The sequence below is a fragment of the Peromyscus maniculatus genome, chromosome 10 (assembly GCF_049852395.1).
Source record: "Peromyscus maniculatus bairdii isolate BWxNUB_F1_BW_parent chromosome 10, HU_Pman_BW_mat_3.1, whole genome shotgun sequence".
In the NCBI taxonomy this organism is placed as follows: Eukaryota; Metazoa; Chordata; class Mammalia; order Rodentia; family Cricetidae; genus Peromyscus; species Peromyscus maniculatus.
The window spans coordinates 32,894,698-32,920,299 of NC_134861.1; the positions used below are offsets into that span (position 1 = coordinate 32,894,698).

General features: G+C 39.4%; 1 protein-coding gene across 1 annotated transcript in view; it reads right to left on the reverse strand.

The window, feature by feature from the left end:
- Positions 1-25,602, reverse strand: part of Acyp2 (acylphosphatase 2) — a 177,031-nt gene that overhangs the window by 135,571 nt on the left and 15,858 nt on the right. Inside the window, exons 2-3 of the mRNA XM_076546162.1 lie at positions 14,977-14,993; positions 13,453-13,562 (exon numbers count right to left, since the gene is read on the reverse strand). Coding sequence (XP_076402277.1) covers positions 13,453-13,562; positions 14,977-14,993 — 127 coding nt within the window. The remainder of the gene's footprint in view (positions 1-13,452; positions 13,563-14,976; positions 14,994-25,602) is intronic.

Consider the following 25,602-nt stretch of genomic DNA (forward strand, 5'->3'; position numbering starts at 1 on the left):
CTATTACCTCCTGGCTTATGTTCTGGATCTTTGCCATCTATTTCAATTTGTTGTTGCCCCTAGGATGGACCCTCTTCTAAGGCACTATAGCTTCTACCCCTTCTACATTGCCCATTTGTCAGTTTGAAGCAGTTACAGTTACACTCAAGTCACCCCTCTCTTTACTACTCTGGGCATTGTTTTTGGGACTCAGAACTAAAGCAGATGGAATGAAGCCTTCTTTGCATCAACTAACCCTTTTGTCTCACCAACTCTCAAAAAAACCTTAGAGAAATTTCAGATCAGCCAAACATCCTTCAAAACCAACTCCATGTTTTTGGCTGCTGCAGTACTCCAAGACTAGATCTAACTACCATTAAGGATAGGATTGCACTTTCCTCCACGAATGATGCTTCTTCCACACCAACAAATCCTAACTGGTTTGAAATGGCGTCTAAAGACATTGGGACCAGACAAAAATTAAACCACAAACCTCCTCCTAATATATGGGCTTCTGGTCCCCTCCTGCTTGGTTGCTCCCTCTGGTTACTTCATTCTGCCTAACTATTCTCATACTTATGTTCCTTCACTACCTTTGAAATCTTTTACTTACTTAGCTTCCCCTATACCCAATGGCTGTCACTCTACAATATACCCATTTATTCCATTTTTTCCTCATACATCTACAAAAAGACCTTTTAGATGCTTTTGAGAAACTGGGTACAAAGGAACTTCATGCCCTTCACCCCAGGCCAAATACAATTCTTTACATTAGTCTTCTATTTTCTCATGTCCCCTTCATTCAATGCTCTGCAGCTCCCTGCAGCTACTGATAACTCATTTTTGTACAATGTCCCTGAGTGGGACCTGTCATTGTCACTCAGAATCAACTCTACACCCACTTCCTCTTGCTGGCTCACTCTGTCTCTCCTGCCTCTACTCCTCCTTTCCCTCCACTTTCCTGGGCAATCTCTGTTTTACTTGGTAAACAAATCATCTGCTTATAGCCCTCTAATAATTACTTTTCAAAACTCTCTAAGAATACAGGACAGCAATTGCATGATTCACCGCAGCAGAACAAGTTAAAACTCTTCTTCTGATAAGTGACCAGAGGCCCCCTGTGGGTGCTAAAGTTATGTTTTAAGTTTTTTGTTTTGTTTTTGTTTTGTTTGTTTTTTCGAGACAGAGTTTCTCTGATGTTTTAAGTTTTAATTGCTGTGCTTAAGAGATTTATAAAACAAAATGCCTTTAACCTATAAGCCCCACTGCCCCACAGATAATCCTGGAATGCTTGGGCTGTTCATGTAAAATAGCAAGCCACGATGTGGTTTTACTTCAGTAAACAAGGTTGGTTGTCCCAATTGCACAGGATGTGCTTGATCACAGGTAGGCGGGAGATATGTAGACAGCAAGTATATCAGGATGTATGTTTGCCACTGATTGGACAAAGGTGGGAGGTATGTAACCTTGTGGGTTGTGCCTTCATAAGCGCCTGACTAATGTAGTTTGGCCCCATTTTCTGGGAATTCTGGTTATGGACCTGGCCGGTGTCCATCATCTTGGCCAGTATTAAATAAAGCTTGCTTCAAATTTGGTTCAAAAATTGTAGTAATGGTCTTATTCTTGCCTGGTGGGATTAACATTTTCTGGAAACCCCAGTGAGATCAGACCACCTACTCAAATCCTAAAACCAGACCTTCACTTTGGGCCTCTGGGGCTGAAGGGCCACTTCAAGAGGTGGACACCTTGAGACGCCCCAAGGCTCTGAAGTATGACTTTGGTTTCACCGACTATTGGAATGAACTGCCATGCTGAGAAAAGCAGCAAGCATCTACAGAGGCTTCCCCTGGTAAGTCATAGCTTGTTCTGTTCTGTGGGATCCTGATCTAGGGCATGTATGGGTTCAATGGTACCCAAATACTCTCCCATCGAGGTCAAGAAGAGAGATATCACCCCTGCTTGCCTGGTTCTGGTTATTTAAAAGTCTGTCTGTGGTTTTTGTGTATGGATGTGTCTGTGTTTTCTAGTAAGTCTGTACGTTCTGTTGTAAACATGGGAGCCACTGCACGTTTTGTTTCTGAATAATCTCCTTTAAGTGTGAGATTTGTTTTATTTTTCATAACTCTATTGTTGCCAGCTACTAGCCACGACAGCTTTCATTGCTTGCCATAACTGCTTTTATGGCCGGGGCTCAGAATTTATCTCTGAGCTTTCTGGTCACTGGATTCAGGTTAGCAGGGATTCAAATGTCTTTTGGGTGGGGGTAACATTAAAGTTGTTTTATGCTACTCTACTTTATTGAAAAGCTGGCTCTAGAGTTTGGGTATGGCTCTGCCTTCTCTAGACCCAAGCATATTTTAAAGTTTCCTCTATGTCCTGTGTCAGGTGATCCCCCTAACTATGACAGGGAAAAGAAGCAAAGCAGAACAGCTAAAAAAAATTATACTATTGGCGGGCAGCGGCAGCGGCGGTGGCGTAAACGCCTTTAATCCCAGCACTCGGGAGGCAGAGGCAGGTGGATGTCTGTGAGTTTGAGGCCAGCCTGGGCTACAGAGTGAGTTCTAGGAAAGGCACAAAGCTACACAGAGAAACCCTGTCTCAAAAAACCAAAAAAAAAAAAAATTGCACTATTGGTTTCATTTAACTGGCTAAAACTTTTGCTAAGATATAAAACTTACCTCAAGATTTGTAGGACTATTGAATGAAATTTCTGTACCTCAGAATTTATAAGTTATTGGGTATGGTTACAAATCAGTAATATCTGTAACAGAAAAGTTGGCTTAAAAGTTCTAAAACAAGAGCTGATAGTTAAAAGTCTATACATAGGTAATCTTAAAGAAACCATGTGTCCTGACACCATCTTAGCTTCTTATCATATGTGTGTGTGTGTGAGAGAGAGAGAGAGAGATAAGAGATTTTTTTAGTTCAATGAGAAGCACCTTTACGTCTATACTTAGAAAACAAATTTGAAATCTTGAGCTTGTGATTAATAATAGTAGTCAGTGCTTTACAAGATTATAAGAACTCCATTGATCAATCTTAAAACGCTGAACTTTTGAGATTTTAGTGTAACAACAGTATAGAGAAGGGGAAAATCTGAAACTTTTTTTATTACCTTAAATGGCTTTCTTATACCTTTTCAACTTGCATTTACATAACTTAAAACACTTTCTTAGACCCATTGTTGTGATTCTCAACGTTTTGTTTCAAATAACATCAAACCTCAAAAAACAACACTAGAAGTCATAACATGACATATTCAGAATTCTAAGCAGATGATTCATTCACAGTGTGGACTCCAGAGATCAAACCCAGGACATCACACTTCTCGATGGTGCCTTTACCCTGAGCCAACTTGTCAGCCTGCAGAATTTTTTGACTCTCTCAGTCAGTCAAGCATAGGGACAAGTGCTCATATAATGTGATCACTTTCTGTCTCTTGTGTGTCTTTCCTTGAAAGAATTCTTTTCACATATGGAGAATTATATTTCTGCAAAACAAGGAGCTAAAACAACAAAGACAAAAATTCAAGATTAAGAACAGCTGCTCCTCAGACAGGGGCAAGACCCAGAGCCACCACTGTCCAACCGACCTTGACCCAAACAGACAGGCGTCTGGGGCTCCATGACGGACAGGTCATGTGCTGTACTCCGGCACTGCAAGGCAGATCTGCTATGGGGCTTAGACTGTGTATTAATGGGTAAGCAGATTTTCCATTAGAGAAACACAATAAAAAATTAAATGGAACAATATGAAATTGTTCTATAAATTTAAATTTATCAGATATTGCCAGTTTTGCATCAATCACTGACATTTACAGGTAGATAATATGATGGTATAAATTTGTCATAAATACTCTGAGGTCATTTGAATGTAATTGGCTCCCATAATCTCATAGGGAGTGGCACTTAGGAGGTGTGGCTTTGTTGGAAAAAGTGCGGCACTGTCGGGGCAGGCTTTCAGGTTCCCTATGTTCAGGACACTGCCCAGTGTCTCAGTCGGCTTCCTGGTGCCTGCAAGATGTAGGACTTCAGCACCATGTCTGTCTGCATGCCATCATGCATTTGAACCCTAGAACATGGTAGAAGGAGAGAACAGACTTCCACAAGATAACCTCCACACACATACATACACACACACAAATAAATAAACAAACAAACAAACAAATAAATAAATGGAAAGCAACACAAAATATAAATATAGGGAAATGTGTTGTGGAATAACTTTTTTTGCACACTGTGAAGATGTGTTACTCTGGTTTAATAAAAAGCTGAATAGCCAATAGCTAGACAGGATTTCCAGACAGAGAGGACTCTGGGAAGAAGAAAGCGGAGATGCAAGAAGAGGCAGAGCAAGCAGGATGAGCAATACAGAGAAATGGGTTAATTTAAGTTTGAGCTAGTTAGAAACAAGCCTAAGCTATTAGTTGAGCATTCATAATTAATAATAAGTCTCTGTCATTATTGGGGAGCCAATGATCCCAGCAAAAAAAAAAAGTCCCAACTACAGAAATGTCATAATAAAAGCCATTATTTGGTATATATATTCTAATAAAAGACAGAGAAAGTAAAACAATTGCTTAATTATAAATTGTGAATTTAGTATTTAAGGTGTTCTACAAAGTATTCTACTGTTAAGATCCTATCTTTGTTTAATTTCTGTTACTGTGATAAAATTCCCTGACAAAAAGCAACTTGAGGAGAAAGGGTTTATTTAAGGTCAAATTCCAGGTTATAGTCCATTACCGTGGGGAAGTCAATGTGGCAGAAAACTAAACCAGCTCATCACGCCATACCCACAGTTAAGGACAGAGAGAAAAGAGTGAATGCGTGCTGGATGGTGCTCAGCTTCCTCTCTACACATGTACAGTCCAGGATCCCATGCATAGGAAATGGTGGTACTCACATGGGCCGTGTTTTCCCACATCAATTCCAGACAAGTTCACAGGCCAACCTGATCCAGATCCCTCATCTAGTCTCTCTTTCCACACAACTCTGTATCATGTCAAGTTGACAAGGGGTGGGCTTGCGATGGATAATCTTAATCATGGTTGTCAAATTGCCTGAATCTGGGATCAACTAAAAGGAAAGCTGTTTGGAATTCTTGTGAAGATTTTTGTTGTTGTTTTGGTTTTTTGAGACACTTTCTCTGTGTAGTCATGGCACTAGCTCTGTAGACCAGGCTGGCCTTGAACTCACAGAGAAGAGATCCACCAGCCTCTGCCTCCTGAGTGCTGGGTGGCAGTCAGTGTGCCACCACTGACTACCTGTCTTGGAGGGATTTTTTTTGATCAGATGATTTTAAGTGGGAATACCCACTCTAAATGTGGGCTGCTCCCTCTAGTGGCAGCCCAGAGAAAAGACAGAATTTGCCTAATGGCGTTTTACTCTTGCTGGTAAACTCATTTATCTTGTTGTTGCTGCTACTGCTGCTACATTTCTCACTGAACTTGGGACCCATATTTAGCCTTCCAACATGGACTGAATATGAGCAATTCTCCAGGAAACTTCCAGGTTTTCAGAGCCAAATGAGAGCAGCTATCAGGTTCTTAGCCTATCTGGTAAGACAGCTATTGTTGAACACTCCATACCAAATTATGCAAACAAAACCAATAATTCCCTTTTAGTATATATTCATTATATCAGTTCTGTTTCTTCAGGGAACCCTAATACAGTTCCTGACATTAATGGTGTAGCTTTGAAATCAGAAACAATCAGAGCTCAATGTGATAAAGTATATTTACCCTGAACAAAGAACAAACATCCCCAAGTAGCCTAGACTGGTTGGCCAGCAAGCCCCAGGGATCCACCTATTTCTACTACCCAGTATTGGGATTAGAAGCATGTGCCACTATGCCTAGTTTTTTTATGTGGGTTCTGAGGGTTGAACTGGGATCCTCATGCTTGCCTAGCAAGTACTTTACTAATTAAGCCATCTACTCAGCCCCTAAAATGTGTCAATATTAATTAATTAACATCTATATCATATCAACAAAAATTGTCAGTAGAAAACTAGGTAAGGAACATATGTAAATTATATTATCTTCATAATTTTTCTAAAACTCTTCTAAAAATAGTGCTTACATAAAAAGCACATGGTGGTAGTGCATGCCTTTAGTCCCAGCTTTTGGGAGGTGGAGGCAGGCAAATCTCTATGAGTTTGAGGCCAGTCTGGACTACAAAGCAAGTTCCAGACAGCCAGGACTATGACTATTACACAGAGAAACCTTGCCTCAAACAATAAATAAATAAATAGAAGAAGAAGAAGAAGAAGAAGAAGAAGAAGAAGAAGAAGAAGAAGAAGAAGAAGAAGAAGAAGAAGAAGCAGCAGCAGCAGCAGCATACACATGAGACAGAAATTCTTTAAAAAGTAAAGATAACAGAATTCCAGATAAGTGGATAAGAATTTATTAAACTTCAGAATTAATAATGCATAAGGAAGTAGGTTTTTCAGGCCACAACTGTGTCCCAGGCCCCAACTCAGGCAGACACCCCCAGCTCAGCCATAGGCACTCCTGCCAGAAGATCAGGTAAACTGCCCACAGACCTTGCCCACTCTGCCTGTTACCCCAGACCCAGTTCTCAGGGTTGCCCCAAGTGCAGCAACAGAACAATAGCTGCAGCCCCTCCCCCATCCGTGCCTCCTGTGGATAGCACAGACATCCCAGACATAAATCCACACACCTAAGGACACCTCATTTTTTATAAAGAATCCAGAAATACACACTAGATAAAAGAAAGCAACTTCAACAAATTGTGCTTGTCAAATTGGATGTTGGCATGTAGAAGAATGCAAATAGATCCATGTTTATCACCAAAGTGAATTAAATATGTCAACATAAAGCCTGATACACTGAATCTGATAGAAGAGAAAGGGGTAGACCTGAATGTATTGGTACAGGAGAAGACTTCCTGAATAGAACACCTTTAGTGCAGGCACTAAAATCAATAATTAATAAATGGGATGTCATTAAACCAAAAAGCTTCTGTAAAGCAAAGAAAACCATCAATTGTACAAAGAGGCAGCCTACAGAATGGGAAAAGATTTTTACCAACTCTACACCTGATAGAGGTCTAATATCCAAAATATATAAAGATCTCAAGAAACTAGATATTAAAAACCAAATAATCCAATTAAAAATGGTGTACAGATCTAAACAGAATTCTCAATAGAGGAATCTCAAATGGCTGAGAAATGTTCATTATCCTTACCCATCAGGGAACTGCAAATCAAAACTACTTTGAGATTCCATTTTACATGTGTCAGAATGTCTAAGATCAATAACGTAAGTGACAGTTCATGCTGGAGAGGATGTAGAGCAAGGGGAACACTCCTCCATTGCTAGTGGGAGAGCAAACAGCCACTATGGAAATCAATATAGTGGTTCCTCAGAAAATTTGGAATTAATCTTCCTCAAGACCTAGCTACACCACTCTTGAACATATACCCAAAAGACACTCCATCTTACCACAAAGACACTTGCTTAACTATGTACATTGTGGCTTTATTTATAATAGTCAGAAACTGGAAGCAAACTAGATGTCCCTCAAATAAAGAATGGATAAAGAAAATGTGGTACATTTACACAATGTAGTATTACTCAGCAGTTCAAAAAAAATGACATTATGAATTTTGCAGGCAAATGGATGCAACCAGAGAAAATCATCCTGAGTGAGGCAACACAGACCCATAAAGACAATATGGTATGTGTTCACTTATAAGTGGGTATTAGCTGTTAAATAAATAATAATCAAGCTACAAGCCACAGACACAGAGAGGTTAAGTAAAGAGGACCTCCCTGGGAAGGAGACATAGAATTGATTCTGCAGGTGGACTAGGGGCAGGTAGGCATGGGAGTGGGAAGGATCAGCTGGAGGAAGAGAGATGGAGGCAAAGAATATAGGTAGAGATAGCTGGAATTGGGGGACATTTGGAGGGCAGTAGGGAAATCTAGTGCAGTGGAATCTTTCTGGAACCTATGAGGGTGACCCTAGAACCTAGGAATAGAGCATACAGAGTCTAAACTGGCCATCTTTTGTATCTAGGCAAAACTTCCAGTGGTGGGACTGGACTACATTAGGTTGAGCTGTTGGTCAAAGAGGTTCCATGGAGATCCCTAAGCAACCCACACTGATGCTAAGACAGAAGGTCACTCTCTGAAAACTGAAAGTGGGGCCCCATTGCTGAGGAAAAGATCCACACAACTCATTGAACTTAGGTTCAGCTGATGAAGGCATGGAGCCTTCACCCCTACATTCCAATCTCTTTGGTTTGGGAAGGTACTCTGCAGATAAGAGAAACCTATAAACCAATGCAGCCACAAAACCTCCCAGGTACAATCTTTCCTGCCTGCAAGATGTGCTGCAGAACTTGTGGGAATAGCCAACCAATGTTTGGTTTAACTTGAAGCCCAAGTCATGAGAGGGAGCCCATTTCCTACACTGCCTGGATGGCCAGGAACCAGAAACTGCAGAGCCGAGACCTAGTGTAGAATCAAACATGACTGGCAAAAAAAAAAAAAAATCAATGAAATGATTCCTGATGATATTCTGCTATACTTATAGATCAGTGCCCTGCCCAGTTGTCATAAGAAAAGCTTCCTCCAGCAGCAGATGTGAGTGAGTGCAAAGACCCATAGGCAGACATTATGCATGCAGAGAGAGTCTAAATTGGAGGTCTCCATCAGATTCCTTCCCTTGGAGACCTGAAAAGCCCAGTGGGAGAAGGGAAAGAAAGATTGTAGGAGTCAGAGGGAATGAAAGACACCAGGAGAACATGGCCCACTGAATCAACTAAGCAGGGGTCACATGAACTCACAGACTCAAGCAGCAATCATGGAGCCTGCATGGGACTGCAACCGGTTCTCTGCTTGTATGTCATGGCTGTTAGCCTGGTGGCTTTGGGGATTTCTAACAGCAGGAGTGTGTGTGTCTCTGAATTTTTTGCCTGCCCTTCAGACACTTTCCTCCTTTTGGGTTGCCCTGTCCAGCCTCAATAAGAGGAATTTGCTTTGTCTTATTGTATCTTGTTTTGTCCTGTTTGGCTGTTATCTCTTGGAGGCCTGCTTTTTTCTGAAGAATAAATAGAGAGGGAAGTGATCTGGGAGAGAGGGGAGGTGGGGTGCACTGAGAGGAGTGGAGGGAGAGGAAACTATGGTCAGAATGTATTATATGAGAGAAGAATCTATTTTCAATAAAAAGAAAAAAGAATTAAATATCAAAAAAGCAAAAGAAAGGAAAAAAAGAAAGTAGGTTTAAAAAACAAAAACAAAAACTGGGAACTGGAGTGACATTTGAGCAGGTAAGACTACTAGCTGCTCTTGGGAAGGACCTAGGTTGGGTTCCCAAAATCCACATGGCAACTCATAACAGTGAGAAACTCCAGTTCCAGGGGATCCACCACCCTCTTCTGGCCCCTAAGGGCACCACATGCACATGTTACATGGAGACAAAAAAAAAAAAAAAAAAAAAAAAAAGGTAACTGGCACACACGTTTAGCTGGACAGTGGTGGCACACACCTTTAATCCCAGCACTCAGGAGGCAGAGGCAGGCGGATCTCTGTGAGTTTGAGGCCAGCCTGGTCTACAGAGTGAGTTCCAGGAAAGGCACCAAAACTACACAGAGAAACCCTGTCTCAAAAAAAAAAAAAAAAAAAAAAAAAAAGAATAGTGAAAAGAAAAATGCTACAACGTGACTGAAATTGGATCAATAATGACTTGGTATGGATATAAATGGATCAGTGGGGTAGAACAGACTCCAAAGCTAAAATCTAGTTGATATTACATTCTAATATATGACAAAAATATATCTCAATTGAATGGCATAAAGCACAAATTAGTAAGTGATGCTGGCACAACTGGCTACCCATCTGGTAGAACATGGTTCATTCTCTAAAATTACAAATAAAAAGGAATTCCAGATGGAGTAAATGCTTAAATATAATAAATAAAGCAACAAAAATTAGAGGGGGAAACCCAGGACACAGCATAATATACTATTTAACCGGGAAAAAAAACATATTTGAGTTTATAAAACCATTTATGTTGCAAAAACTATTACAGACAAAGCTAATGGGCAGACACTATGGGCTTGGAGCCTTTACCAGTCTACAAAAAGCACCTCAATATTGGTAAGAGACAAGCATCACAATGGGAAGACAGGGGACAGATAGGAAAATGGAATTTGTGAGGACAAACCTGTGCAGCCATAGGGATGATACTGCTTGAACTAATTACTAATTAGAGAAATGTAATTAATGTAAACAATAACTATTAGTATTCAGGCATTTATACCAGCCTGCCCTTGGGGACCAAGTGACATCAGGACATGACAACAGGACATGTCAGCAGCAGGGGCCAAGATGTGACACTGTGGCTTCTGCCTGGAGAAGCAGTGCACTCTCCCTACGTGCATGCACTATACCCCCTATAAAAAGCTAGCACCTTCTCTTCCAGCTCTCTCTTCCTTCCACCCTCATTCAGAGGCTGATCTGCGCCCCCCCATAAGCCTCTCAAGTGGGATCTGTTACATAATGTGACTTTGTGGTACTCCTTGGCTCCAACCTGCCAAAATACCTTTCTCCATTAAATCATTAAAATAACCACTCCATAGCTAATTAGATAAAAGAAAAATAAAACAATAGCAATTGCTAACAGAATGAGGAGGGGGAAATGCGTATTTCTACATCTAATTTTGAAAGCAGTCCACTGTGCTTTGAATGAGGAATGTCCCCCATAGGCTCATGTGATTGAACAGTTAGTCCTCAGCTGATGGCTATGTTTAGGAAGGTTATGGGCTCTTAGGAAGTGGATCTTTGATGGGGGACATACATCACCAGGGGTAGGCATTGAGGTCATATAGCTTGGCCCACTTCCCATTCTATGTCTACTTCTGACTACTGATATGTGTAGTCAGGCTCCTGCAGCCATGCATTCCCCAGCATGTGGTCTGTCCACCCTCTGGAGCTGTAAGCCCTGTTTCCTGTAAACTGCTTTTGTCAGCATTTTATCACAACAGAAATGAAACTAATACAGAGTCTGGTGAATATTTTACACGAAATACACCTCAACAAATCACACTTCTGGGAATCCATCCCATAAAAACAAGATAAAAGGACCAATCAAAGGCTTATGGCAGCATCCTCCTACTAAAGAGCAAGTAACAACAACAAGCATTCAAAGCAATGAGATAACAAATAATGGCACACATTATTATTATTATTATTAAAGCATACATTAAGAAGAATATACATCAGAAGAATTTTCTTAGAAGCATCTTAAGTGACAAAATGTGATATAGGAAACTATGGCTTTATTTTTAAAAACCAAATTTTGTGCAAAAATTGTTGATGTTTATATGCCAAAGTATGTCTGTCTTTGTCCTTCTCTCTGTCTGTGTGGTTGTAAGGAACAGAGACAAAGAAAGAAAGAGAGAATGTGACCAGGACACAGCACAGAAGGTTACTAACCAGCTTGCTAGCACTCAGTACTTACAAGGTTGAGAAGAAAGGAGACAGTGACATGACTCCATTTATGTCAAGTAACATCCAATCCATGCTTACCTGAGGACTAGGAATGCAACATGAGTGGCTGGAGCTTCAGTCCTCTCACAGTCTCCACCCTTAAACCACTTCACAATCATCTGCATTTTCCTATCCTTATAACTACCAGTTTTGTACAATGTCTCCCATATTTTCTGCATTTATGAGAATCCTATTGTTACTTAATGGTTAATTGTTAACTCATGTTTTATGTAAGATCACTTTTAGACATGACTTTTCAAGTTGGTGGCTAGGAGGTTTTAGTTTAAATGAGAAAGGTCCCTATAGGCTCATGGATTTGCATGTTTAGTCCTCAGTGGAACAAAGAAGGATTAGAACGTACAGATGGTGTGGTCTTGAAGGAGGAAGAATGTCACTAGGGGTGGACTTTGAGGTTCAAAAGCCCATGCCAGGTGAGTGGCTTTCTACCTGCTGCCTGTAGATCAGGATATCAATCTTAGCTACTTCTCCAGCACCATGTCTTTCTCCCTGCTTCCATGCTACCCATGTGATGATAATAGGCTAAACCTCTGAAACTGTAAGCATGCCCTCAATTAAATGCTTCCATCTATATGAGTTACCTTGGACATGGTGTTTTCTCACAGCAATAGAACACCAAGAGGGGGTGCACAATTTTACATATAAATGCAAATACATAGCTATATACAAATAAATTCGAAAACTAAGAATTCAGTCATTATAAACTAACTGACTATAAAATGCATATCAAATGAAAACATGTTGTTGAAAATATATCAGAGTTCCAGCAATAAATAACTGAGATATTAATTACAAATATATACTTTAAGGAGACTAGAGAGATGGCTCAGTGGTTAAGAACACTGGCCACTCTTCCAGAAGAATCAGATTCAATTCCTAGAATCTGCTTGGAGGTTCACAACCATGCTTAACTCCATCCAGTTTCAGGAGATTCAACTCCCTCTTCTGCCATCCTTGGACACCATTAATACACATGGTATATAGACATACATTCCTACAAAACACCCATATACATAAAATCCAATAAATTTTACTGTACACCAATGTTTTTAAGAAAAGAGGCAGCTGTTGAAGGTATTCTCAAGGCCACTGGGACAGGTTCCATTTAGAAGGAAATAGGAAAGAGTGGTAACCAGCTTTGCTGTCATATCTCTACATTCTGTTATCATGCTTATTACAACAATTTTACAAAGAAATATTACTTTTGAAGCATGAAAACATTAAAAAAATAACTTATAAATAAACTATGATTTAGTATCTAATTCATAGGCCCTGTTGAAAAGACTATATATAATAATTCATGCAAAGTGTTTAGCTCATTCCCAACATGTTGTAAATGCTCAATAAAAGTTAACTATTTTATTTTTAAAAAATTGTGAAGCTGAAAATCCAAAGCCTTTGAAAATGGTATTACATAGACTTGACACAGTCACCCTCACTCTGAATCTGCTCTCCTTTAGACTGTAAGGGCTTGTACTATGGTAATAATAGTATTCATTAAACGATTCTATTATCAGAAAAATAAAACTACAATTAGGTAAATACATTATTATACAATAAAACGGAAATGGCAATTTTTTGCCTTGAGGACTACATTAAGAACTTTAAGAACCATCTTTATTTAGGCATTGTGCTCTGTCCTAACATTTGAAATGATAAATACTTGGGTCCTGGATATGGACTCCATGTTGGGGGAGACTTGAGATGACATATTAGGAAGCAGTACAATAGTTCTTCTTGAACTCTGCCCAAGAGAGAAGTTTATTCCCAACAAAGAAACGCCACTTTGACTGTGGCCTACCTACAAACACTCCATCCTAGTTATAAACCATGAGAACTAAATCTGGCCATTGGTGCCACTATTATCCAAAAAAAAAATCAAAATATCAAAACAGCTTCACAAATGTTGTAGACATGCTGGTCTTACTACTCACATGGAATCCACCTTTTCTTCGGGACCTTGCACTTGACCTGTCACAGTCCCTTTGCTAGTATTCTTCACCCAGCCAACCACTCCTCTCTTCTTAGCTTCTCCTTCTGTGTACTGATTTCAGGAAAGAAAACAAGAGAGGTCAAGTCCATCGTTAGAAGTCTATACTTATAAAACAACTCTAGTTGAAAATGTATCAGAGTTCCAGTAATAAATAAATGAGATATTAATTACAAATATATACTTTAAGGAGAGTAGAGAGATGGTTCAGTGGTTAAGAAACTGCTAACTTGACATTATTTTTTTTCTAAAATATAGTCTGTGGGACTGGAGAGATAGCTCCATAGTTAAAAGGACCTGCTGCTCTTGCAGAGGACAGGGTTCAATTCCCAGCACCCACATGGTTGCTCATAACCATCTGTAACTTCAGTTCCAGGAGATCCAATGTCCTATCTGGCCTCTGTGGGCACTAAGTATGCAAGTGGTACATAGACATACATGCAGGCAAAACATGGAATACACTCTATGTGCTTGCGTAGCTGACCTGCAGTCTCGCCACTATTTATAAGATCAGTGCAATTAGAGAAAAACAGACCAATAGTGAGATCTGTTTCAATAGTTTCTAGTACATAAAATTCAATTGTGTTTTCCTCACATCCATTAATGATGAGTTATATTGTTAATCTGGGTTTCAAAGACTGATGAACCCAGGATTCTCAATCACTGATTTAAAACTATCAGTTTGTGATCAACATAAAATACATACAGGCAGAAATAGATACTGGATCCATTTTGAAAATTCAAAAAAAAAAATAGATACAATTTTAATAATAAAATCAAACGAGCAAGAACATAGGCCTACACACAGTGATCTAGAGGCTAGTGTACAGTTAGATGGTTCTGATAGAGTTGGTTATGAACAAATGCAGGAGCTAGTCTGAAAATCAAGAAAATAATGAAAATCGGGGCAATGAACACTAAAGGACAGAGTTATCCTGAAATAAGAGGAGCTTGACTGATGGGGACGTGGTGGGACTCTTGGGGTCAGCAACCAGACACCTAAAATAGTGATACCCAGATCAGAGAGTAGGTGAAAATACAAACTACAGTTAAGTTTGAGGGAAGGGGCATTTTTAAAGACAAAACCAAAAGCAGGGGTGGAAGTGGGTCTTACTGCTAAAATGTGCTATACAGTGTGAGATGTGCCCCTGGCTCAGGAGGGTGTGCACCTAAAACATGAGAGAGAACCCATAATTTGTATCTAGTATACTTAGCCAAATGCTTAATTAGAATCACATGCCAGAATACTTTTGAAATTCATAGAAAACTCTAAAACCTAGGAAAGCTATAATAAAACTTTAAAGATAGTTCTAATAGAACTCACAAACAGTAAATTTTAAGAAAAATATCATCAGTTGTCAAGAATAGGATATAATCAGTAGGTTAGAAAATGGGTCGAAAATGCCTCTATGATTAAAATCAATAGTAAGAAAAAAAGGCATAAAAATAAGAGACAGGTTTCACTTACCATTCTGAAGCAAACACCTGAATGAAAGAAGAACAAAAAGAAATGTCAGCTTGTCTGACTTTTGCAAACTATGCATTTTCTGCCAAAACTTGCATCTATTAAAGAGTGAGTAACAAAATGAATGAAACTCTCAAATCTGAATGTACTCAAGTGGTCTTCTTAAAAATTATTTTCTTTTAAAATGAAGACTTTGGCAGGACAAAATATATAATATTTGAAATAAAAGTATATAATAAAATGCTGAATTACACTTTAATCATATTTTAAAATGTTTATTAAACACACAGTTGATCTGGTAGTACAGTCCCATAATCCTGGCTACTTGAGAGGCTGAGGTAGAGAAATGACAAGTTTAAGTCCAGTCTAGGCTACATAGAAAATTCAAGACCAACCTGGGCAACTTTACCTTAAAATAATAAGAACAGGGAGGAGGCCATCTATGCATGCAGCTCAATGGTACATTTGCCTACCATGTATGAAGCCCTAGACAGTCCCCAATTCCACAAAAACTGAATGAATGAACAGTTGAGAGTAGTTGATATAAAATGTACCTATCCCCAATTTTTAGAATTTATTTTATAATGCAAGAATGAAATTCCAGTTTAAATAGTTTATATTGTTTCTAGATATAGCCAGAACCAATGAAGCAAAGCCAATATCAGGAAATGATATGTGCTTGACCACTGCTGGGCTTCCAGGGCCTCATCATTAATGGAAATCAATGCCAATGAAATGATCCCTGGAGACTTTCTTGTGTAGCTGACATTATGTGCATACTTTGGATCATATATGTTGGGTAGTATTGTTCATGTTGGTTATGTTTCTCTCTCTAGACTGTGGCATACCAAGCTTTCCTATATTAATCACTACCAAGCAGTCACATACTTCAGTTATCCAACTTCGAGCTGTAGGAGCTTCATCCCAGACAAAAGTCAAGAATGCCAGGGTTTGGGGATGGCTCAATGGTAATGCACTTGTGTAGCATGCATGAGGCCCTTGGTTTGGTCTTCAGTACACATAGGTACACTTGTATATAAATACACACACACACACACACACACACACACACACACACACACACACACACACATACACACACACACACAGCGCACCACCAACACCAACACCATTTCCACGACCAACACCACCACCATGATAGGTCCACACAATGGAATACTACTCAACAGTAAAAAAGAACATACACACACCCATAGGAACTACATATATGCATAAAATGCAGTATTCTAAGCAAAACACACATTATATATAATGACATTCTAGAAAGGAAAGGCCACAGAGACTGAAAATAGATTGTCTGCTGCCAAGGTCTGGGAGGGATGTGAGTGCTCGCGGGAGGCTCAAGGGAACTTTCTGGGGTGATGGGCACTCTCTAAACTGTGCTGGTGATTCCATGACCCCACACATGCCAAAAAAAAAAATGAGTATAGAACAGCAGAAGTGTTATCAGTTGTAAATTATACATTGATGGAAAACAATCAGGAAAATATTCATTGAGAAGTCACAGAAAACAGACCAAACCAACCTCCAAGGAAGTCAAAAGATACTGCTTGCACACAGCAGCTGTTCCTGGGTAGGAGCATATGAACATTCCACAGTTAGGGTACTTTATAACTTTGCAGTGTTTCCTGATGGCAGTATACCATAGAATCAAATAAATAGGAACAAAAAGACCAGTAAGGGAATGAAGACAGTGTAATTTTATAAAACTATGGAAATATTTTTTAAATAGATTTGAGTGTGGAGGAATGGTGAGTGGGAAGAACGAATGAGAAGGAGAGCCAGAAAGCAATCTGTTATCCATGGAGGTAAAGATACCAGCCTGTGGTTAGAAAAGGAAACAGCAGAAAGCCACACATGTGGCTTCTACCACACAGCAGGGGGCTCAGAACACAGTAAGTACTGACCAAGCACACAGCCTGACAGTTCCAGGCTGGACATACTTCCTCTGGGCTTCTCAACCTCAACAACTCTATGTACAAGCACTGTGAAAGGAAAGGCCATGGGCAACTGAAGTAAAAAGAAATTGGGGGACTGGAGTGTAGCTCAGGGACAGAGCACTGGCTTAGCATGCACAGGGCCCCAGGTTCAAGCCTCAGAATCACAAAAGGGAGAATAAAAAGGATGACACAATCTCTTTCTTACTTGGATGAGAGTCTACAAAGCACCAGTCACTGGGAGTTTTCTTAAAATTCAAACCCTAAGACTTTATCTCAGACTTACAGAAACTGTGCCTAGAGTCTAGGGAATCTGCTGTTAGGCAGTAAAATCAGTGGCTGGAAGGGAGGTCAAGGGGAACATTATAACACTTTTCTAGCATGAACAAGGCCCTGGGTTCAAGCCCTAGTGATGGCTTCCCACTGGTGTGGTTCAGTTGGTGTGGATGAGAAGTCATATGGTCACTTATCAAGTCTGCCTTGCTAGTTTACAAGTCAGTAGTACACAAGAAAGCTTGGATGGCAACGAAAATCCTAACCTGCAACCTAACATGGCCTGGTATTAGAGTTGTCCAGGCAGCCTGGCAGCTTAGGTTGCTCACTCCATCCTTACCACTTCCTGCCCCAGAAAGGGAAGTCCACATCAACCCAGTAGCAGCAAAGAGCAACATTGTTTCATTATTCATGAACCCCAAGGAGAAATGAAGGCTTATAACTCAAACAGGGACTGAGGAGTTTCAGTTGGTAAAATGTTTGCTACAGAAGCAAGAGGACCTGAGTTCAGATCCTCAGCACCCATGTAAAGCCTAGCATCCCATGCACACCTGTAACCCCAGCTCCAAGAGGAGCAAGACAGGTGGATCACTAGAGCTCGCAAGCCCTGGGTTTAGGAAAAATTCTGCCTCAAAGGACAGATGGTGACAGAAAAGGAAACAAATACCTTCTTTGGGCCTCCACGTGTGCACAAAAACACATGTGCAATAAACTCACACATATACTCTCTTTGGGCCTCTGTGTGTGCATAAACACACATGTGCAATGTACTCATACATATAAATAAATAAACACTTTCAAAACATAAGATAAAAAACGTAATAGAGGAAAACACCTGACATCAACCTCTTCCTTCACATGCACATGCTCAGGTGAACATACCTATATATATACACCACATAAACACACATAGATACATGGATGGATGGGTGGATAGATAGGCGATAGATGATAGACAGACAGACAGACAGATATATGCTCATAACTTAAAGCAAAGGAGTTTGAGGAGTTTATTTGGTTGTTGGTTTTTTGTTTTGTTTTGTTTTGTTTTTTGAGAGAAGTTCTCACCATGTAGCCCAGGCTGGTCTCATATTCACTGTATAGCCCACACTGGCTTTGAACTTGCAGTCTCTTCTCAGTAAAGAACTCAAAAGTAGTATCAAACAACAAAGACATAGCCAACTATAGGAATAAGAAAATGACATATATAATCTATTAATGGATTGTTTCAGATAAAATCTAACAATTAGACAACTCAAATATATCTAACAAGTATAAATTATTCATGCAACAAAAGATTAGTCTAATTCAAAGTACAAAGGATGAGTTGAGTATACAAGACACAGTTGTCTCTGCATCTAGTAGCTTACAATCTAGTAAGTAAAGCAGAACACTACACAGAGAGAAACAGACCAATAAACAGAGTGTGCTGCTGCTAGAATCTCAGACCTGCAAGGCATCCTCAACAATTTTGAGGCCAGCCTGGGCTACATGAGATTCTGTTTCAAAAAGGTCAATATAAATAAATATTTACAGCTAGACTAGGCAAAGTAATGTAAACCTGTAATCTTAGTAATTGGGAGGTAGAGGCAGGAGAATTGCTTCAAGTTCTAGGAAGGTCATCTTGGTCTATACAGTGAGTTCTAGGATAGGTAGGAATGAAACCCTGTTTAAGAAGGAAAAGCAGGGCAAGCAAAATGGCTCAGTGGGTAAGAGCACTTGCTGCCAAGCCTGACAACCCGAGTGTGACCCTTAGAACCCACATGGCGGAAGGAGAGGACCAACGCCCACAAGTTACCCTCTGAGCATCACACCCCTAACACACAAAAATAAATAAGCAAATGAGAAAAAAGAAAAACAATTTTAGCAATAATATCCATAAACCTGGATACCAATGAGAATTTACTGGACAGACAAACCAATATTGGTGACTTTTGGACACACTCATTGAAAAACAGGTTTTCAAAATGAAACATGTATGAAAATGTCATAAGAAAACTATTATTTTGTAAGTTAGTTTTTAAAATAAACTAATAACTTTTAAATGAGTTTTTGAAAGTTCAGACTTGATTTATGAGCAACAGTTAGCATGGTAAGAGCAATGTTACATGATGGATGGAAAATATGCTGAGGCCCAAAGCTAAGATTATCACATAGTTAAAAATGTAAAGCCATGCATGGCCTTGGAAAATTATATCCCACTCTAAACTGTACTGCAGACTTACTAAAAGACAGCTGAGCTGTGCTTCAGCTGTTTCTAGAAGAAATCGTGTTTCAAACCCAAAGCTTCTAGTCTCTCAACTTACCTACCGAAAGCACCTCCCCACCTCCCTGTGTCCACTTCTGCCTTCCACTTATTCGTCACAAACCAGGAAAGATGGTTTTCTTTCCTGAAGTAAAATAAAATCACTTCCTTCCTAAGCTTTAAAATTTTTAATGACTCCTCATGATACTGAAAATAAAATGAATTCTGATCACCACATTCTCTATGACCTTCCCAACACTTTACCTCTCAGTCTGCCATTCCTCTCTGGTTGACTTGGAGAAAAAAAAATGCACCCCCCCCCCAATAGACTCATATTGAGACTTGGTTCCTGATTGGTGGTACTCTTTGGGGAGGTTATGGAACCCTTAGGAGTAGAGCCTTACAGGAGGATGTATGTCACTGGGGGTGGGATTTGAGGATTTATACCCTCACTCCACTTCCAGTTCACTTATTCTGTTTACTGCACATGGTTGAAGATGTGATCTCTCAGCTTCTGCCCCAGCTACCTGCTGCTAGGCTTCCCCACCATGATGGACTGTCCCTCTGGAACTATAAGCCCAAATAAACTCTTCCTTTTATAAGCTGCCTTTGGTCACAGTATTTTATCACTGTTACAGAAAAGTAACTGATTCTATTTACTCTATTGTTATCAAACTTGCCTCCTTAAATATTCCAAGTGCAGTGGATCCCCATTTCCTTTGCACATATTCCTTCTGTGTAAATGATCCCTTGTCTTCTCATATCTGGCTTTTGTTTTTCCTATCTCTGCACATATGTCACCCTGAGACAAGTACTCACTAACTTATCTCAAATATCACTGCATATTTGATATCTCAAATATCACTGAATATCAAATATTCCACAGTTCCTGTATAAGCATGCCACACTGACTACCACATGCCATTTCTATAACTTAGCAATTCACTTTTTATTTCCCATCTTCCTAGTAAACTACAAGTTCCACAAGGGCAATATCTTCTGCTAGACCAGAGCTGTACACACAGGTGTTGCATAAATGAAAAAAGAAAAGCTAGTTGAAGAATACTCTGTAATAATTCATTATTAACATTATAAGTATACATATACACATATCAATTAGAATTTAAGTTTACTTTCAATATAAGGATGCTACATGTATTGCATTCAAAGTTCTGGAATGAATCTCAAGAATTCTATACTGATTCTAGAAGAACTCTACATAAGTAATAATATAGTGACTGAATATATAATATATGTATCCATGCCTATACTTACATGTATGAATGTACATATCTGTATACAAACATAATTGCATGTATACAATATAAAAGGTAGCTGAAAGTTACTAAATAATGCCAAAGTTGACATTAGGCAGGTACAGAACACTAAGAATGCACACACACACACACACACACACACACACACACATACACACACACACAAAATCTTTAAGTTGGGAGTCTTTTATAGAACATAGAGTACTTGGGGTGGGAAACTGAACAAGATATGCTGGCTACTGATTTCCACTGGCTCTTTGACATTGATTTGTTGCAAATCCAAGCACATATCTTAGTTTGATTTAAAATCCTAAGGTCTTAAATTTAAAAGTATTTGTAACTATAAATGGTAAGGTCACACACACACACACACATACACACACACAAAAAAAAATCTTAAAATAACTACAGGATCTATTTAAGAGACAGACATAGTTTCAGGCCAGTTTCATACTGCTTAAGCAACTGTCTAAGCCATGTCACTGTTGAGGGAGTGATATTTGGGAAAAACCAAAAACCAAAAACCAGATGACTCCTGTATGAATGACATGTTAAGTACTTAATAGAAATTTAGGTTGTCTTGATTGCATATCTAATGTTTCGAGGTTAAAACCACATGGTTGTTCTGTAAAGTCCTTAAATGTTAGTTGTGTGTTAATTTATTTATTATATGAGTGCTTGTGACAGATGCTGCTAGCTGCATATACAAAAATCCATCTCCCTTTCTTCTTAACAGAACTCTAATTTTCACCTAATAGTAGAAAATGACCTACATTTCCAAGCCTTTTTATCATAATGGTGGACAGTAAGACATAAGTGAAGACACTAGTCACATCTTAGGAAAGCTCTCCCACAGGGACTGACTCAGAATATAAGACTAAAGCAACTCACAGCCACTTTGAAACCATGAGGCCTTAGATGTGACTTGTTAAGAGCTTTAATATGCCAGGAAACAGAGAAAAAAGTAGGGGATGCAATGTGAGTCAGGAATGAGAAGTTGTCTTTAAGCAGGGGTGGAGTAGGGAAGTTATAGAAATATTCTGGAACTAGATAACAGTAACAGTTGTGAAATACTAAATATATTAAGAAAAACACTGTATACACCACATAATATGAATATATATCAATTTCTAAAAATTCTATAGAAACAGAAGGAGAAAGTGAACATGGGGCTGCGGTATAGGCCTCCATACCTCTACCTGAAGAGCAAGGTAACCATTTGCCAATTTTTGCTCACTACACCTTCCTCACTTCTCCTATGGCTCCATAGGAAAAAATTCCACAGTGCAGATCACCTTGAAGTACTGTAAGCAGAACTCAGTGGTTGTGATTTCTCAGGCTTTTACAATTTGTTGCTGGAGAAGAAAACCTCTTGCACTCTAGCAGTATTACTTCCATGGGGAACATTCACTACAGTGATGGTCCTGACTGCTCTATCTTGTCTGTGTCTTCAACAGGGATGTGCAGTGACTCATCTCATGAATTCAGGAGACACATGTAGTACCAGTAAGGTTTATGCCTTGCTTTCATGCCCAAGAGGGTGCATACATTTAATCTATAATACAGATTATTATAAAGCCCCTTATGTGCACATACATGTCACTTCCCTGTCAATAATTCAGAGAATGCAAGAGGATATTGATTATTGGACCCTTTATTTTAAATCCTTAGGAGTATGTCAAGTGGATCTCCAGTCCATTAACTTTCTGAAGCATCAAGCCATATAGAAATCGATAAAGTTCCCAGCCCACTTGACATCTTCTAGAATCTTTCCAAGAGGCCTGGCCCTTAGTTTGATGTGTACTGTGTAGTGGGAAGCCATCTAAACAGGCAAATGTGCAGTTTATCAGCTGTGACTGGAGCAGAACATGCCAGGTTAGGGCCTCTGTTGAAGAACAGGCTTCTGTGGTCTGTCAAGTTCTCTGCTCCCATCCTGCTTTCACTTCACTTAATAAAGAAATAAGGAACTATTATGACACAACTGCTCTGGAAACTGGGACAGACATAGGCTCCTTCAGCCATGAAATACTCAAGTGCAATGTGCTGCTCAGTCAGGCTCAATCAGCAGCAACCTGTTCCTTATTGGATGGAAAGAGAGTCAGAGAAAACTGAGTATTTGCAAAAGAAATATACCTTAAATCTACAAGGAAACACTGACAGCCAAAGAAACCATATGACGAATTTAAATGTCTGAATCTATTGTTTGTATCATATTTATATACTGTAAATATACTTAGGATCTGAATGCAGGAAGTGAGCTACATATCAGCCTTTAATGATTTCAAAATAGTGTTCACTAATTAAATAAAATGTGTTTGCTTACATGGTTTCACATTGTATGATATACTCTGGACATTTCAAAACCTTCATTGTCTTTCTTGTCTCCTCCACTTGTCTCTTCCCACTGGTCAGCTTCCCTTAATGATTTTTAACAACTTTAATTACCAAAACAGATTTCCTTTTAAGGAGTAAAATTCTGCTTAACCTTTCTTCATGGTCAAGGGGCTATTCCTTGGAGCTATATGTCATGTTAGCATCTTTCAAACAGTCCCATGCTACTCTTCTCAGAGCTAACTATCACTGCACTGCATTTAGTTTAAAGCAATTTGAAGTCCCCACCAGAGGCACAAGCCCTGTGGGGGACAATATAACAAGCCCTCAGCCTGACCTTCAAAATATTACCCTTCCTGAGATAGTGAGAGATGCAGACCTGGTTACACAAATAATTGCAGGGGGAAAATAGCATAAATGAAAGGAAATGAAAGCAGAGAATGTAACAGAACTATCAAGAAAATGGAATAATAACACAAATGTGAGGAGCTAGAGTCAGCATAATTACACTCCTTGACTCTAATGTACTTAAATTTCTAACTTCTAAAATGCAGGTTTTCTATTTATCTGTCTATACAAGGGAAGATATGTATGTGTAAATCATGGGACAAGGCCATTGATAATTCGTCATGGTTTATATTTGAAGTAATATTTCTTTCCCTTTTTCTTTCTCTTCCCTCCTCCAACCTCCTTCCCCCTATCTTTCTTTCCTTTGAGGCAAGATGTCACTATGTAGCCCAGCTATGTAACTGGCCTTAACTTTGTGATCCTCCTGCCTCAGTTTCCCGAGTGTTGGAATTATAGATATGTACCACTATACCCAGCTTAAACAAACTTAGAGAAAACTATTTATATCATATTCCAATAAGTTTGTCCTATTCTAAAACCTAGTTACTACTGTCCAAAACAAACTCCTAGCCTTCTAAAGCACATGGAAACTAGCACATGGCCAGGATGCATTTCTAAGAGTGTTAGTATTCACCAGAAAGCTGATAAAAACCAGATCATCTATACAGTTAACCAGTTTTCAATTCTCCCTCCCCTTTTTTGAGATAAGGTTTCACCATCTAACAAACCTGGCTGTAGACTACAAACTCACTTTGTAGACCAGGCCAGTTCTGTGAGTCATCAAGTCTCAGAAATATTGGGTCTAAGCTTTTATCAAAGCAGCATGTAGCCCAGAAACCTTTTTTTTTTTTTTTTAATACTAGTAAAGACTAAATCTACCACACAGCGTAATGTGCCGCTGGCAGACACCTCATTACCACCATACTGCTGGTCAAATGTAAACGCCAGGAACCCGCCAGTAGTTCAAATCTGCATTTTGTGGTGTCTAGCTGCTCATATGAGACATGAAGCAGGAACCTGGTTTTGGCTCTGTTTAGAATTGGTTATTAAATATTCTCAGGTTTAAGGTGGAAACTCGAGCCGTTGGGCACCATTTGTTGCTGGAGAGCTTCTTTCCAGGTTCCACCAAGCCCTGCAGTCCCACAATCCACGTATAAAATAATCACTCAGACGCTTATATTACTTATAAACTGTATGGCCGTGGCAGGCTTCTTGCTAACTGTTCTTATATCTTAAATTAACCCATTTCTATAAATCTATACCTTGCCACGTGGCTGGTGGCTTACCAGCGTCTTTACATGTTGCTTGTCCTGGCAGTGGCTGCAGTGTCTCTCTCCTTCTTCCTGTTCCCCCAATTCTCCTCTCTCCTTGTCCCGCCTATACTTCCTGCCTGGTAACTGGCCATCAGTGTTTTATTTATATATAGAGATATCCACAGCACAAGATGGCCTCAAAAAGGTTACTAAAGAAAAGAATGAAATTTTGACTGATAAGTTAAAAGTCTTAGAAAAGCTCACTAAAACAGATAAAAGAGATATTCAGACCCAGACAGAGGAATTTAAAGGAGAACCAACCTTACCATTACATTATAAAACTAGAGAGGAACAGTCCAAAGTTATCAAACAACCAACCTTAATTTATCCAGTCACATTATGGGAACAACTGCCAAATGACAGGTATCCCAAGGCTATGCAAGAGCTGCTGTGGGATAATGCTTTTGTACACTGGTTTAATAAAACACTGATTGGCCAGTAGGCAGGCAGGAAGTATAGGCAGGATAAGCAGAGAAGAGAATTCTGGGAACAGGAAGGCTGAGTCAGGAGACACTGCCAGCTGCCGCCATGACAAGCAACATGTAAAGATACCGGTAAGCCACAAGCCATGTGGCAACTTAGAGATTAATAGAAATGGGTTAATTTAAGATATAGGAACTAGATAGCAAGAAGCCTGCCACAGCCATACAGTTTGTAAGCAATATAAGTCTCTGTGTGTTTACTAGGTTGAGTCTGAGCCGCTGTGGGACTAGCGGGTGATAGGGATTTGTCCTGAACAAGGGCCAGGAAAACTCTAGCAACAACAAATGGTGCTAAAACATGGGGCAAGAGTTTCTAAACAAATTTCTAAGTTGTTTTATTAAATAAAAAAAAATTAAAAAAAAAAAAACAGAGCCAGAAATAGGGGTGAAAATCTGACGGAG